The 15,447-nt window shown below is 48.0% G+C and overlaps 1 protein-coding gene across 1 annotated transcript in view; it reads right to left on the reverse strand.

Annotated features, from left to right (window-relative positions):
- Window positions 1–15,447, reverse strand: part of LOC142584230 (neprilysin-like) — a 242,408-nt gene that overhangs the window by 146,555 nt on the left and 80,406 nt on the right. Inside the window, exon 9 of the mRNA XM_075694384.1 lies at window positions 6,111–6,197. Coding sequence (XP_075550499.1) covers window positions 6,111–6,197 — 87 coding nt within the window. The remainder of the gene's footprint in view (window positions 1–6,110; window positions 6,198–15,447) is intronic.

Raw genomic sequence — 15,447 nt, forward strand, 5'->3', positions numbered from 1 at the left:
TATTAACCACCTCACCCACATCTTCAATGATTGCTGGCGCAAGGGCATGCTTCCCCAAGCATGGCGACACGCCGACATCACACTGATCCCCGAACCGGGCAAACCTGTTAAGGTCGAAAACTTACGACCCATCTGCCTAACATCCTGCATTGGTAAGCTCATGGAGCATGTACTCTTGCGGCCGTCTGCAGCCCTTGCTCGAAGAAAAATCATTCTTTTCTAACTCTCAATTCGGATATCGGGCTCATCTGTCTGCCAAAGATTTGCTTTTACAATTGCGGGAGGAAGTCATAGGACCTCCGTCGTCCGCCCAAACGAGAGCACTCATAGCCTTAGACTTAAAAAGGGGCATTCGATAATGTTGAACATGACCTCATCCTTCGCAATGTTGCACATTCACACTGTGGAATTCGTATGTACAACTATATCCGCGCATTTCTTCGAGGTCGCACAGCCACCGTAGGAATGGGACCGCATCGATTCGGTACGATTCGCCTTGTAGGACGTGGGACACCCCAGGGCTCAGTTCTTTCCCCTACTTTATTCAATATCGCGCTCTCAGGGCTCCCCCGACTACTCGACCAAATCCCTGATGTCGCCCACGCTATTTATACGGACTACATTACTATCCGGTCGACACGGGGTTCCGACGGAGCCATCCAGGACCGACTGCAGCAAGCAGTCGATACAGTTTCCGAGTGCGCGAGAAAATGCGGCTTAAGATGTGCTCCGGAAAAGTCGGAGCTCATAATCATTCGCCCCCTGAGCCGGTCCTCTACTCCCCATATCACTGTGCACGTGGATGGCACACCGATACCACAGGTTAATCGTGCTCGTATCCTCAGCCTACACGTCCAAGCGGATGGCAGGTCAAACTGCACTGTTTCCCTTCTATTTAGACAGATTGAGCAAATTGTGGCCATGATCCGGAGGGTCTCCAACAGGCGCTCGGGCCTTCGAGAAGAGGACCTGCTGCGCTTGGAGGAGGCATGCGCGATCAGCCGCCTTACATACCATCTCCCATTTCAGCGATTGACCCAAGCGCAACAACTTCGCATAGACGCAATGATTCGCAAAGCGACGAAGCTGGCCCATGACCTCTCGAACTATACTTCCCCACACCGTCTCCTTTACTCAGGGACACATAACACACACTAGGTGAGCTGCTAGAGGCATATTGGGTCAGCCATCGCCAGCGCCTCCTACTCACTCCTACTGGCCGCCATCTTCTCACACGTCTAGGATACTCTGTCCAACCTATTGAGACTGAAACCCGTCCAACGATGTTGTCGTCAGCGATACGCCAAGCACTAAGTATTCATCCATTGCCACCTAATATGCACCCCGAGCATGACAAAGGGCGGCGCAAAGCCCGTGTACGATACATTGGCCGCATGCATGCAAACATCCCGGAAACACACACTTTATACACGGATACATCACGCACTCAAGAGGGCTATACCTCGGTAGTTTTGGATGGCACCGAATCCCTGAGAGACTCTGCTGCAATGCGCGGAACAAATGCCGCTTACGGAGAAATTCTCGGTGTTGCTCTTGCAAGTCGATACGCCATCCGTGTTCCTGAGGAAGTGTATATATTGACGGACTCGCAACAGGCATGCCGTGCGTTCCTATCAGGCCATGGCATGCCAAGAGCGGCGCACCAAATTCTCAAACAGATCCCGCAAAATACACTAACCACACCTCCCCGCTTCCACTTACTCTGGACCCCTGGCCATACCTCGCTGCCGGGTAACGAACGCGCACATGCGGTTGCCCGAGAAATTTCCCTCCGTGCGAGTCGGCGTGGTGAGGCGACTAGTTCAGAGTGCGGGGATCCCTTGCTCCGTTACAAAGACATACTCCGTCATTATACACGCATTCGTCGCACCCACGCCGCACCACCGCCTTCCTTCTCGCGGGAGGAAGCAGTGGCATTACACCAGTTACAAACCGCAACTTTCCCTAATCTTGTCTCTCTCAATAAATTCTACCCACACTGTTATGCAGATCGTGTCCCTGGCTGTGGCAGCTCGCCCACAATCTTCCACGTCACGATTGAGTGCACTGCAAACCTCTTTCCTCCCTTGTCAACTCTCCTTTACCCCCTACGCAACAAAGAGCTGTGGGACGATGCCCTCCGCGATGGACCTCCCGAGGTCCTCCGAGCAGTGATACAACGGGCTCGAAACATCGCTGGAATCATCTTAGGGACTCTGGACTGAGGGTTCCTCCCACACTGCTTTTGCGATTCAAATATTATTAATAGAGATGTTTTACTCTCTCTCGCGAGACCGTCTGAAGTCCCAGGAAGCCCAAGTGGAGAAAAGCAAGTAGAAGGCAGTGATAATGGTGACCTTCTTTTTAAAAACACGCAAGAACTGGGCAGCGGCCGGTACCTGCGGCTGTTGGAAACAGTTCAGTTCGCTGCACCTTATAAGGCATGTTCATTTTCATAAAAGCCGGTAAAAGCAGCCGGTTTGACCTCACGGCCCAATTTGCGAAGTTCATTATAAACTTCCTTCAACATGACTTCGGCAACGGTAATGCAATGAGCCATCGCGATTGTTTATTATTGCTGCGGAGCGCGCGCGTCCGAGCAGACTGGTTTAGCGCAGCGCGGCGTGGTTTCGCGAGAAACGTAAAGAAGAGAGGAGAACTGGTCCGATAAGCGGAGCAACGCCATGAGTAACGCCAATTTCCGGCTTCACCTAGCTTCAGAAGGAGGGACGTCAGGGCCCTTCCTGACTTTCCTTCCTCCATGCTTCGGGCGGTGGGGCCATCTTTATTTTTCCGGCGCAGTCGTCAACTCGCTCCGTCCGTCGTCTGGATGCGCTTCGCAGCCGGACGGGCGGCGGAATAAGTGTCCGCGGAACAGAGTTTCGCGGAGCCGTTCGTCGTGTGGATCCACTATAAGCAGCAGCCACCGGAGAAGAACGTCCCTCTCCTCACCCCTGTGCCTCGCGCGCGACAGGAGAGGGCATGCTTCTCAACCGCGTTGCTCGCACACGCGAGATTTAGCTGCGTTCGCCAGCTCACCCACACAAGCCTTCACTCGCACATAAGCATACGGCGCGCGGCGACGATTTTATGGCCCTTGGACTTTATGCGGAACCCCATGGCGACGGCACACTGTAAACAGAAATAACTCCCAGGTGGGAGTATATTTTATTTTATTTATTTTTATTTATTTCACAATACTGTCAATCGCGATTGGGATTATTACAGGAGTGGGCATATGGTCATCAAAAAAGTACAATTTGAGCATCGTTGTCCTCTAGCGACCCCATGGTTGGGAGTCTATTATGATCCGTATGATCGCAGTAGAATTTTTACTCCGTGCGAGCGGAATTTTTGCGTGGAACTATGAGAGTTTTTTTTCTGCCTTTCCTTTATTTTTGCTTTGCAATGGACGGAGTTATTTCGAGGTGCAACAGGAGTATAAAACGAGGCATCGCGTGAGTTTGCGCGAAGATCTTTATATGCAGAGGCTGCTGGTCAAGTTTCGAAGTATACACACAAGACCGCGTCAAATTCAACGAAAGAAGACAATGAAACCACATATACCATGACATACACACACATTTCAGAAACGCCTAATGCAGAACTTTGAAAGACATCCCACGTATACGCGATACTAAAGAAGCAACTCGAAACCGCCTAGGGAGCAGCTGTGCTATTTTCAGAATTACGACTCACATGCTCGTTCATACGAGATCTGCCTCTCTGAAATTAACACAATACCTTAACACAAACGTGTTAATTCAGAATAGAGAGAGAAAAACGCAATGGCGCAATTTTTCAAAATTAGCGTGCCATTCTGTGAGTGCTGACTGCACACTGCCCGCGTTCGCGGCCAAAAAGTAGTGCGTTAGTCACAGTAAGAAAGAAAAATGTAAGTGCCTGTTCTTCATAGCAAAATTAAATTTTTGCGATATAGTGGTAGCGTAGCAAGAAATTATTACATGGGGGCATGACCCGAAGCATCCGACGTAACACCCAAAAGTGCGCAGTCATACATTTTCTAAAGCGCACTACTTGCTCAGCGTCTAAGCAATTTCTCTCGGTTGTAAAAAGGAGCTACATAGCCGACCTGCCGAGTGAATCGTTCAACTCGGAGCCAGCAGGCATGCTTCTAAATCAGTGTCTGGGATGGAGCATAATGTTAATGCAATATTGGAAGCACCGACGCGGCCAAAACCTATATGCGCGATAGCAATTCGATTCGCACCGCTCAGTAAGAAGCTTTATTTACACATACTTATGTCCTACCGTTTTTCTTTGGGCGAGGATATCCGTACACAGATATAAAAAAACAGCTGCTTGCACTCTGGCCTTTCTCACTGGCAACACAGCACCGCAACGAACTTGGGGTACGCCATTCATGTGCGACTAGCACGGACCTCGTCGCTCGAACAGTGGCTGCTGTTGCCATTGCTACGCCGTCCTTTCAAACATTACACCGGACGTTGTCACTATTGTTAAGAACGGCCAGCTGCAGTGAAAGTTTTGCCAACCAGTTGCGACCGTGGAGGCAACATTCCGGGAGCGTCGCCGCCAACCTCTAGCCACGGCGTGACTAAGCCGACTTTGTTTCGATAACAATACGCGCATCCTCCACTCTGCGTCGCTTCAGCTGGGATGCGTTGTGACTGAAGGAGTTCGACGAAGCAGGCTTTGTGCGCAACACGACAACGCGGACCTGATCTCCTACGGGCGGGGGAGTTGCCGTGGGAACGCCGTCGGAGGCTCCTTCCCACGCACCGACCAAGACGCAAGACAACGCGCCACCCAGAACGGCTCCGAGTTCTATGAAATTCGTGCGGTGTCGGTTTCGGACCGTGAACACGTGTGTGTGTGCATGTGTGTGTGTAAACCGTCCTGCGGAGATGCGGCTAGTTTGCGATGACTAAACGAGCGTTCGCGTCACCTTGTATCGCGGGAGGACCGAGTGTTTATAAACTGCTGTTGTGCACATGCTCGACACACTTCTCTTAAGCAGTCATGTTGGACTGAGACACTTTTTTTGAGCAGTCATGTAAGACTGATGTACTTTCTCAAACAGTCATGTTAGACTGATATAAATACTGTAAATAAACCCATATTCCTCGTTCTCAATGAGGAGCAGTCCTTCCCTTCATCAATGTCCTCAGCGTGGATAAGTTGGACGACGGCATGGGCCAGCTACCTTCGAATTCATGCCGGACTCCAATCTTGACAACGGATCACGAGCGATGGGATTGAGCCCCCAATCCTGGCACTAAGTACACAAAAGGACATAGAAGTCGCATTTCACGTACTGAAGAACACAAGCCACGATCACGCAGCAAGAAAACACAGTGAGAACCTGAGCCGACATCACGAGCCAGTGAGTAGCTTCGGGGTATGCCGAAGCCTTTTTCCGCACTTGAAACCGTTGCTCTTGCATTCATAGTTGTCAGCAAAGTGATCAAAGCTAACGTACTTGAAGCTGAGATAGAGTGAGCTTCAGTCATGCCTATAACACTTTCTGGAAGGAAATTCGGGAAACAAATTAACCAAACGCTATCACGGAACGACATTTCACATGTAAGCAAACCGTCAGCCATGAACACTGCCGACTCCGCCGAATGCGCCCGGTCGGTGGCGAGGCTCACAGCCTCATGTGAAGCGCCACGTGACCAACCTGTTCCGGCGGAGGGAAGTTTTTTAGAACTCAATGTCAGAGATTTCACTGGAGAACAAGATTTTGAAGCAGAGTAAGAACGCGTCATGGTCGCCCTAATACTCCGGCAGCTTGCCACCGGAGTGAAACAAGGGAATGGCGCTGTTTTGCTCCCATACATCGGAGCAAATATTTGAGAAGGAGAGGTATTAGGGCACATCACCTGTTGAAAACTCCCAGGTGGGTTTATTTTCTTTTACAGTGCAGCGATGGCTACGGCATAAATGCGCTTGGAGCGTCCATATAATTGCTATTGTAATAAAAACAAATAAGAAAAGCGAGTACTCTGCCAAAACAACTGTTGCTAACCTTACGTTGAGCGAAGCAGTGACAAATTGTATGTACATACAGTAAATGGTCTCATCATGAAGGAGAATGCGGTAATGCTGCCAGAAAAAACACTTACGTTTGGGCCAACCAGGTTTTCCATATCAAACACATCTATCAGCATTGGCGTGTTCTGCTTCGCGGTCCTAGTCTTGGACAGAATGAACTGTGGAGTAGAAAAAATGACACATTTCGGTATAGCGAACGCGTGCGCGAATTTTTCTTTACTTAAATAAAGAAGCGCTTGTAAGAAGTACAAGCTCACGGCCATCATAGTAATCTTACTGTTCAACATTTTTTTTTCTGGAGATTGTAAACAATCTCACTCCGGGCACTACTGCCGCTCTGCTTTCTGTTTCTCAGCTTCTGTTTTCTTCCGGGCACAAATGGTCGATGACTCACGAGCCGTACATAATTGTTTTATATATGGCTTATGTGTAAGCAGTACAAAAATTGCCCAGGTGAGCGGACCTGTGGCACTGCTGGCTTCGAAAGGCCGAAACAACCATCCGAGTCATCTCTGCTCAGAGCTTACTTTGTGCAGTCAAACTAATCTGTTACGCAGTTATTCCGCGTAGAACAACATCCGCACGGTCAAAAGAAACAAATAAAACAGATAGACACGGACAGAGTTTGCTTTACGGGCTATCGCAGAATCACAGGAGTTGGTTTTACCTGCACCAAAGCAAAAAGAGAATTGCCTGTGGCAAATAGCCCAATTGACCTAATTGATCTAGCACAATTGTAACCTTTGATCCAAATTACTCGGTGAGGTGACCCTTACATTTATGAGAAATCAGTATGCTTAATTGTATAGTGACATATTTACGGTAATTACATCTTTAATTATTTACTTTGCCGCATATATCTCAATTTTCCAATTGCAGGTGGTGAGCTTGCAAGGTATATCAAGTTAGAAGAAATTCTTCGGATAGCACTGGTTCTGAGATATGTGCCATCAAAGTTACGGTAAACTGCACTGTTGTTCTATTTACATGTTTAGGTATTCGCTTTTTTCATGCCTTGAAACACAAAATTGACTGAAAGGCGAATGCATTTCGTCTGACAATAAGAAATAATGTCTCAAAACTAGTGGAGTCCTTAGATTTTGTTCCCATTGTATATGCCTTGCGATGTCCCCTGGCTACAACTCATAGATTGAGATATGTACCGCAATGTAGGCGAATTCAAAAGTTCGTGTAGTTATGTTAAATAAATAATGAAACATTGATTGTCTGTGGAAGTAATGGCCACCCCGTCGAGTAAATTGGATGAGCGATCAGAATTGTTCTAACTGCGATGGGCAATTTTGGAAAATTTGGTGCAGCTAATAAAAAAATTCTCCGACGATTACCAAACTCCCTAAAGTGAAATTTGAGCACAGCTCGATACATGTTTTCTTATCGCGATATATTGGCTGGCGCGGACAATATGTCTCGTTCAGTACGTTGCGTACGGAGCGAAGTGTGGCACGACTGCCTCGCTAATCGTAAGATCGCGAGAAGCAGCGCGCGAATAACACGTGCGCGCGATTCACAGCAGAGCCGCAGAAAGACCTCCCAGACGACGTGCCCTACTCTGGCGCCATCTCTTAACCATCGTCGCCGCACTACGCTTTTCTACTCAGACTTTCGCCATGCCCTCCTCCTTGGCTTTCCTCATCGCGTCTTTCATCCGCCGCTGCCCTCCGCGTTCGCTCTTTCATCCTTCGCTGTGCTCGTTCGCTCGGTTAAGCCGACGCAGACGCTAGCCGCAGGAGCGGGCGCCTAAAAGCTGCAATCTAAGAACACCTGTAGAAAGCAAGCTAGCTTCTACAGGAGCCGAATTGTTAAGTTCTGGTGGCAATGTTTCAGACACGCACATATCTGTACGGAATAACAAGTTCCATTCACAAATGAGATTAATGACACCGGTCATGCTCCTGGCACAACGACATATCTCGTAAATTTGAAGCGTTTAATTAGCTTGAGCATATACAGTGATTCATGCCTTAGATGCTGGGGATTTATTACCTTATTTTTTTTTGCTTTCTTGAGGAGAACGTGCGTGCACACCTGTATAGCATTGTTCGGTTCAGTCCCGTTGTTATCTTTGGCCGTCTATGTACAGTGAAGTACGTCTATAATATTTGCGTAAAATTTCACTGCAAGTACTTTCCTCAATTAACTGGTAGCGTAGATAGGGGCGAGGCAGAGACGAGCCGTACCGACGTTCGCTGAAAGCTCTTGTTATTAGACAGTTTTAGTATAGCGTAAAACGCTTGCGTTAGCCTTAGCGTGCGACGCTAACGCAAAGAACGGCTGCACTGCGTGGCACAAGGTAGTGTTTTCGAATAGCGGAAGGGGAAATGAGCTTACGTTAACGGAAACATATATGGTGACATCTAGATGTAAAAACACAAAGTACTGGAAAGCCAAATCCACACAAAATGTCAAGCTGATCCAATGCCGAATCCGCAAGTGTGTCCCTAAGTCAAGCTTCTCCAAAGCAACAGTCGATGCGTTAATTACGCATGCAGGTGTTTGCTTTCAGTGTTGTTTTGTCGACAGTCGCGAAACACACCGATTATTCTTAGCATGCCGCGATCGATTGTTCTATTGGACCCATATTACCTGTCGTATTTAAGTTGGGATGACAGACACCCTCATGCTTCGGGAACGGGAGCGACCGCGCAGGTTGTACGTGTCCTCAAGAAGCGGCCTGTTAAACATCGACGCTATTCCAGAGGGGACGTTTCGCCGGCAATTTCGCTTCCAGAAAGCGCATTTCCCACTTATTTCTACTTTTTTTTGCAACCGACGCCCATCTTGACGTCTGTCCGAATGGGTTCAAGGCGAGAACCTCCTTCAGGAGGTTCATGACGTCGTCGTTAGTAAAGCGCACACGCATTGTGACCACAGCAGCGACCGCACTTCTTTGTTTTGCAGCGGAAAACGTGACATGCATCGGCTTGACATGCGGCTTCACCCCAAGCGAACGAGCGAAATACACTTCTTTTTTTTTATTCCGATAAGGCTTGCCCTTAAGGCATAATTCTTGGACTGTATATGTGTATTATATGTGTGCTGTGAGGCCTGTGTTGTGTATGAATTGGAGCATTGTTTTGTGGAATCTGTTGTCATGTATCCAGCGGTCATAGCTGGTTGTCACACTGTAGCGGAGGCCGGCTTCCAGTAGGAGACGCGAGCATTCCGATTGTAAACCCGTACATGTCCATATTAGGTGGTATGCATCTGATTCCACCACAGGAACGGAGCAGTATGGACACGTAGCACCCAGTGGTAAATGCGACCAGTTCCACCTTGAGACAACAGCCGGTGTAAGGGCCACCCCGGCCCGAAGCCTCCTAAGCACAACTTCCTCCGCCCTAGTAAGGTGAAGGGGGAGGGAGCAGACACACGGTGGGATAAGAGCGCGTGTGTCCTGCCGGAGAACATTTTTACGGGCTCGCAGCGAGTTACGGGGTTGGGGTGGGAGGGGAATAGGTGGAGGATCAGGATTAGGAGGGCAGTGTGCCTGCTGGTCAGCAGCAATGTTGTGAGGGTTCGCTGAATGGCCTTGAATCCAGTGTACCTTGACGCAAGTAGATGTCCTACTATTCATAGTGTGTATTGTCTCGCAGATTTCCATCGCCTTATCAACCTTCTTGAGTTCCTGGATAGCCGCTAAAGAATCAGTGAAGATATCTAGTTGCTTGATGGTAGGCAGCTTAGATGTCGCATCTTGCACAGCGTCGTGGATGGCTTGAAGTTCCATTACTAGAGCGCTGGCTTCTGTAGATAAATAGCGCTGGTGGCCGCTGATTAAATTATGCGTAGTACTCAGGAATGATGTCCTTCCGCCGTCTGGGAGAATGGCAGCATCCGTATAGACTTGGCAGGTGTTAACGCATGATGCATCGACGATGTTGTGTTCGTCAATAATACCTGTTGTATCGCGGCGTCGCAACCTCGTTGGCTTATTAGTTGTGATGCTGGTGAATTCCCAGGGAGGCATTGGATAGGGCTGATTGTCAATCCGAGAGCCGCGGTGAAAATGAGCATGCAACGCAGCGACAGCCGGAATAAGTTGCTTTTTTATTTCACGTGCACTTGGGCATACACTTGGGCACCATCTCGAGGAGGATACAGCAAACATGAGCAAACGTAAGCAAACCTTCTCGTTAAGCCTGCTGCGCCGCTAAAACGCCCATTTGTCACATGTGCGTCACTATCGAAGCATCATCACACAAATCTAAGGCAAACACGAGCACTAGTGGGGAACGAAAGAGCCGAACAGTGCAGGCCGACTACTCGACAGATCCAAAGCGGGCAGCCCTCACTTGGAATGGCGCCGCCATGTTGCCGTACGTAAGGCTCCCCTTGCGTGCGTTAGCGTTCACCGCTAAATCTCGAAAATAGCGCACTTACGTAAGAGCCCCAGCACCGTTTACATACAGCGCATGCGCTGTCTAGTGCACCCAACGCTAACGCTAACTCATTACGTTTGCTGCTTTACGCTATGCTAAAACTGTCTATTATCACACTCTTCGATCGCTCTCTCGCCTATATATCGTCTTCATCATGCGCGCTCACATATTGCGGCCCATCGCGTTGCGATGCACTGCATATGTTCCCCACGGCTACTAACGCACATTTGGTGGTTCAAGCGCTGTGCTAACGCACGCGCCCAGCGGACACGCTGAGGCGTACAACGGGCACCCCAGGGTACGCCCTGAATATGCGCGGTGGTATAGGTCCAGGAAGGTGACGTGAATGATGGCTAACGACAGACGGTACCAATGTGAGCGGATTTGACATGGTCTAACGCAATCACTTCTGCCCCACCGTTCAGGCCAACCGTGATGCACTGTGGCTTGCGCCGGAGGACTTTGTAAAGGCCTACACAGGGCTGCTCGAGTGCCGTGCGGACGCGGTGACATCTTGAGGGCATAGAGCAACGAGTGTCAAGCAATGAATTAGGTTTTGATTTGTCTTCAATCTATAACAGGCAAATGTGCAACAGAAAGTCCCCGAATCGATGCATGCGGATGACATAGTGGTACAAGCGGACAACGAAAGAGGTTTACAGAGACTTGCGAATGTGTGTGGCAGCGCAGCGACAAATCTTGGACTTAAGTTTAGCACAGAGAAATCAGAATTTACGATCGTTAATGAAGAGTTGTGTAAGTACGTGGTGGCAGTTCAGCAGAGAGTCATATCCCCGGTCAAGAAATACAAATACCTAGGTGTATACATCAACAATGAAAACAGCTACTCAAGCGTCCACGTGGATAGTCTAAGACCCAAAAGGAATTGGAAGGTAGCAATATTGAAGCAGAGCACTTGGGCGCTGCGATAAATATTAGATGGTGCGAGGAGTCTGGAAAGGAGAATGCTGCCAGTGCTCAGATACCCTAATGCAATTCAGTGCCTAGAAACGGAGAATTGTTTTGCGATTTCACAAAATAACATCTCAAAGTAACACCTCAGCTCAAAGGTCGTCATTTGACTTGACTGCTTCGAGCAATGTCGATTCACAGAAGGGAAAAATCCTTAAAAAGAAGGACTTTTAAGACATACTCCCAAAAGAGCAAGAACGCTGGGAGCCCAATAGTGCTGTGCATGGGGATCACTTAAAACGTGACAGGGTTTGAATTTACGTAAATACTTCCTTGAATACAGAGGCAGTCTTGAAACGTTTGACACCACGCTATGCAGTTTTCAAGAACACACGAAATTTAAAATATATATATATATAATTATTATATTTGTTCAGATGGATCATTCGAAGCGGCGGACATCAGTAGCAAGAGAAATCGATGCACATATTCTACTAATGCACTACAATTCGCTAACTACTTTCCTAATTATTTACTTTATGGCACAAATTGGCATTTCTTACTTGCAGCAGGTGAGTTTGCAAGACATATCCACTCAAAACTATGTCGAACGAACGCAGGGCTTCCACATATGCGCCTCAGTGAGACTTAGGCTAATAATGCGCAATAGTTCTACTTATTTTGTTTACCAAGCCGCCGTTTTGTGCATTAGAGTATAAAAGTCACCGGAACGCTCATGTATTGCGAACCTCACGTTGCGAATGAATATCTCGAGACAGGCATCAATGTTAAGATTCGTTCCATGTAGACACGCCTCGCGAAGTCACAGGCTGCAGCTCGTAAGCGACGGTATGTGCCGTGAATAAATAGAAGGTGAATTAGTCTACATTGTATTCAACAAGATTTGTCAAATTTGAATATCGATTTATCGTGCAATATCACGTGTTCCTCTTTGTGTAATGCTATCTGTCACGGGCATTTTTAAAAATTGCTTTTGGTCTAAAAAAATTTTGGCAGAGCTCACTGCCGACCGTAACACGTTTAGCATTCAAGCAATATAGTGACACAACGTATTGCCACCTTCGAAATGCCTTATGTATGAGGCGTGTACTGCAGCGGGATTCCTCCCTCGCCTTTCTCCCATGAAGACTCCGCGCCATCTAGTGGCACTGCCACGAGGTCTGTGCGGGGGCCCACGTAAGGCACGGCGCTGAGAACGCTGAGAAACGCATCATCCGGCAGCCGGGGTCCTCTCTCGCGCTTTTACAGCGTTAGCGTTCTTAGGGCACTTTACGTACTTGCTGCGCCTACGTATTGTTACATCTCAGGACGACAGGAGCCGTCGTTGTGTGTTTACAGTGGGTCGGCGACGTTGCTGTCTTCCTTCCCGGGCTGTCTTTCCGCGTCGCTACTGTTGCACCTAACGTAGTCTAAGTTAAGAGAGGTTTGACAGAGGCCATCCTGCAGTGAACATAAAAATGGGAAGATTATGAGTAATCTGATCTGCGGAGTCGCGGTCAATATCGTTGCTGTACGAACCCTCCGGCCCCGCTGCCGGCGTCCATCGTCGTGCCGGCGTTGTGACAGCGAGTGCTTGTAGTCATCCAGCGAGATATATACAGGTTAGATGATCAGTGCATCCTATCATGCTCGTTATTTTAGTTAGCAAGGGAATGTTTGCAATTTCTGTGGCTGATATAACTAACATACAGACTTGTATAAGGGCCACACTTTCTTGTCATGATTTCTTGACAATCTACGCTACACTTGGGAGATGCTGTCCCGTAACCTCACCTATATTTCGCTGGCCCATACGTGATTCCCAATCATACTGACGGGGATATAAAACGATCGGACTTCGAACAAGGTCGGCGATGGCACGCACTTCGCGTACGTAATACGACGTGAAAAAGAATGATGTGCCGTCACGTAACTTTATCCGGACCATGGATAATTACCAATCGTGCCGACATGGATGTCGAATGAATGGGAATCGCAAAAGCCATGCGGTGGTGCACAGCTAGCTAAAATCAAATCATGTGTGAAATGGTGTCACCTGACCTCACGTATGTTTCGCTAGCCCATGCGTGATCTCCAGCCATACTGACATGTACATCAAACGATTGGTTTTCGAACAAGGTCTGCGATGGCACGCACTTCGCGTACTGGAGACCACGTGGAAAAGAGTCACGTAACATCACGTAACCTTAGGCAGACCATGGGTCATTTACAACTACTCCGACATGGATATCAAGCGAAGTGCAATCGAAAAAGCTGTGCGGTGGTGCCCGCGTAGCGAACCTCAGAGCAGGTGGCGAAGGGCATCACGTGACCTCACGTAACTTTCGCAGGCCAATAGATGCTTCTCAACCATCAGCAGAACTGATAGTTGGGCGAGTTGGTACGAATTCATAGTAAAATATTTTTGCGCGCACAATTGACAAGGACACAGTGAAGGGGAGGGAAGTGCAGGGAAGGGCAGGGAAGTGAAGGACACAGTATATATGTTCTATATCGTTCCGAAAATAAAATAGTTGTGAGTAAGCGCTCGTGTGTCCCCCCTTCACTGTGTCCTTGCCAATTGTGCGCGCAAAAATATTTTACTATGACTTCTCAACCATATTGACATGGATAGCATAGAAACTGGCTTCCAAGAGGCTCTGCGATGGTGCCCACGAAGGGCACGTCAGACTACGTCAAAAAGAGTGTTATGTGCTTTCACGGGGCTTTCTCAAGCCATTGGGTGATTCACAGAGGTACTGACATGTATACTAAACAAATGGGAATCGAACAGCCAATGTGACTGTTGCCACGCAACACCACGAAAACGGAGGAGAAACGCGCGTCACGTGACTTCACGTAAATCTGCATTCAACGAATCGATTGCCGTGCATATCACGGCGAGCTGAGTTTACCTTGAAAATGAGCTGTTACTGATAGAAGACATGAATTGGTAATGCTTGCCATAATTTTTTTTTCTTTTCTCGCACACGCACAGAATGGTTTGAAATATTTGCAAATTCTGGTTTCGTTAGTTGCTGTTCACACATTAACGATGCTATCGAATTGTTGTAATGGTCTCCTTCATCTGGATGCTGTGCTACATTGTGCGTAATTACTCGGCACTGAGTCAGGCTCTTAAGCGGAAATGTTTGCAAACATGGCGAATGCATTGCGTGCTAATAAAAGCCATTAATTTTATCGTTTTCTTCCATTCAAAAAAGTCACCCTCACTCCGGGAATAGGCTCTCGTTGTTGGGAAATAAAGCTGTTAGGAAGCTCAGGTAGACGTGGTAAGCGATAATAATTTTATATAGACATGTTTGGTAATCATGTGTTCTAAAGCTCGGTGGTGCCTGCCAGGTTGATCATTGCATAACCGGCACTCTATCGATTTTTTTTTTCGTGCACGTTGGTTAACTGTGCAAGTTGCCCCCAATGATCCGCATGTGCGTTGAAGAAATCGCGCACCCGCCGTGGTTGCTCAGTGGCTATAGTGTTGGGCTGCTGAGCACGAGGTCGCGGGATCGAATCCCGGCCACGGCGGCCGCATTTCGATGGGGGCGAAATGCGAAAACACCCGTGTGCTTAGATTTAGGTGCACGTTGAAGAACCCCAGGTGGTCAAAATTTCCAGAGTCCTCCACTACGGCGTGCCTCATAATCAGAAAGTGGTTTTGGCACGTAAAACCCCAAATATTATATTATATTATAAGAAATCGCGAAAAAGTTGTCACGAGAAAGCGCAGCTATGCAGATGAGAAGATTCTCTGACTCGTATCCTTTTCATGTGCATAGTGTACTATGATATGACACTCTCTTGCTATTTGCGTACCTCAATGCATCGCGAAGCACGCATATAGATTAAAGTGGTCTGAAATATTAGCAAAAATTAGGAACGATATAGTACAACGCGGCACAAGTTCAAGCACTTCGTTGTTTGTAGTAGAGAAATAATACGAAGATAATTCTCGCCGATTTCATTCTGTTTACATATTCCGTTCCGTCGAGTGATGAATTCCGGTGACAACTGGCACTGAACTTGTTCGAGCCAAAGCCACATGGCGAATAGTTAAGAAAAATATATAGAAATGGTC

The sequence above is a fragment of the Dermacentor variabilis genome, chromosome 6 (assembly GCF_050947875.1).
Source record: "Dermacentor variabilis isolate Ectoservices chromosome 6, ASM5094787v1, whole genome shotgun sequence".
Classification (NCBI taxonomy): domain Eukaryota; kingdom Metazoa; phylum Arthropoda; class Arachnida; order Ixodida; family Ixodidae; genus Dermacentor; species Dermacentor variabilis.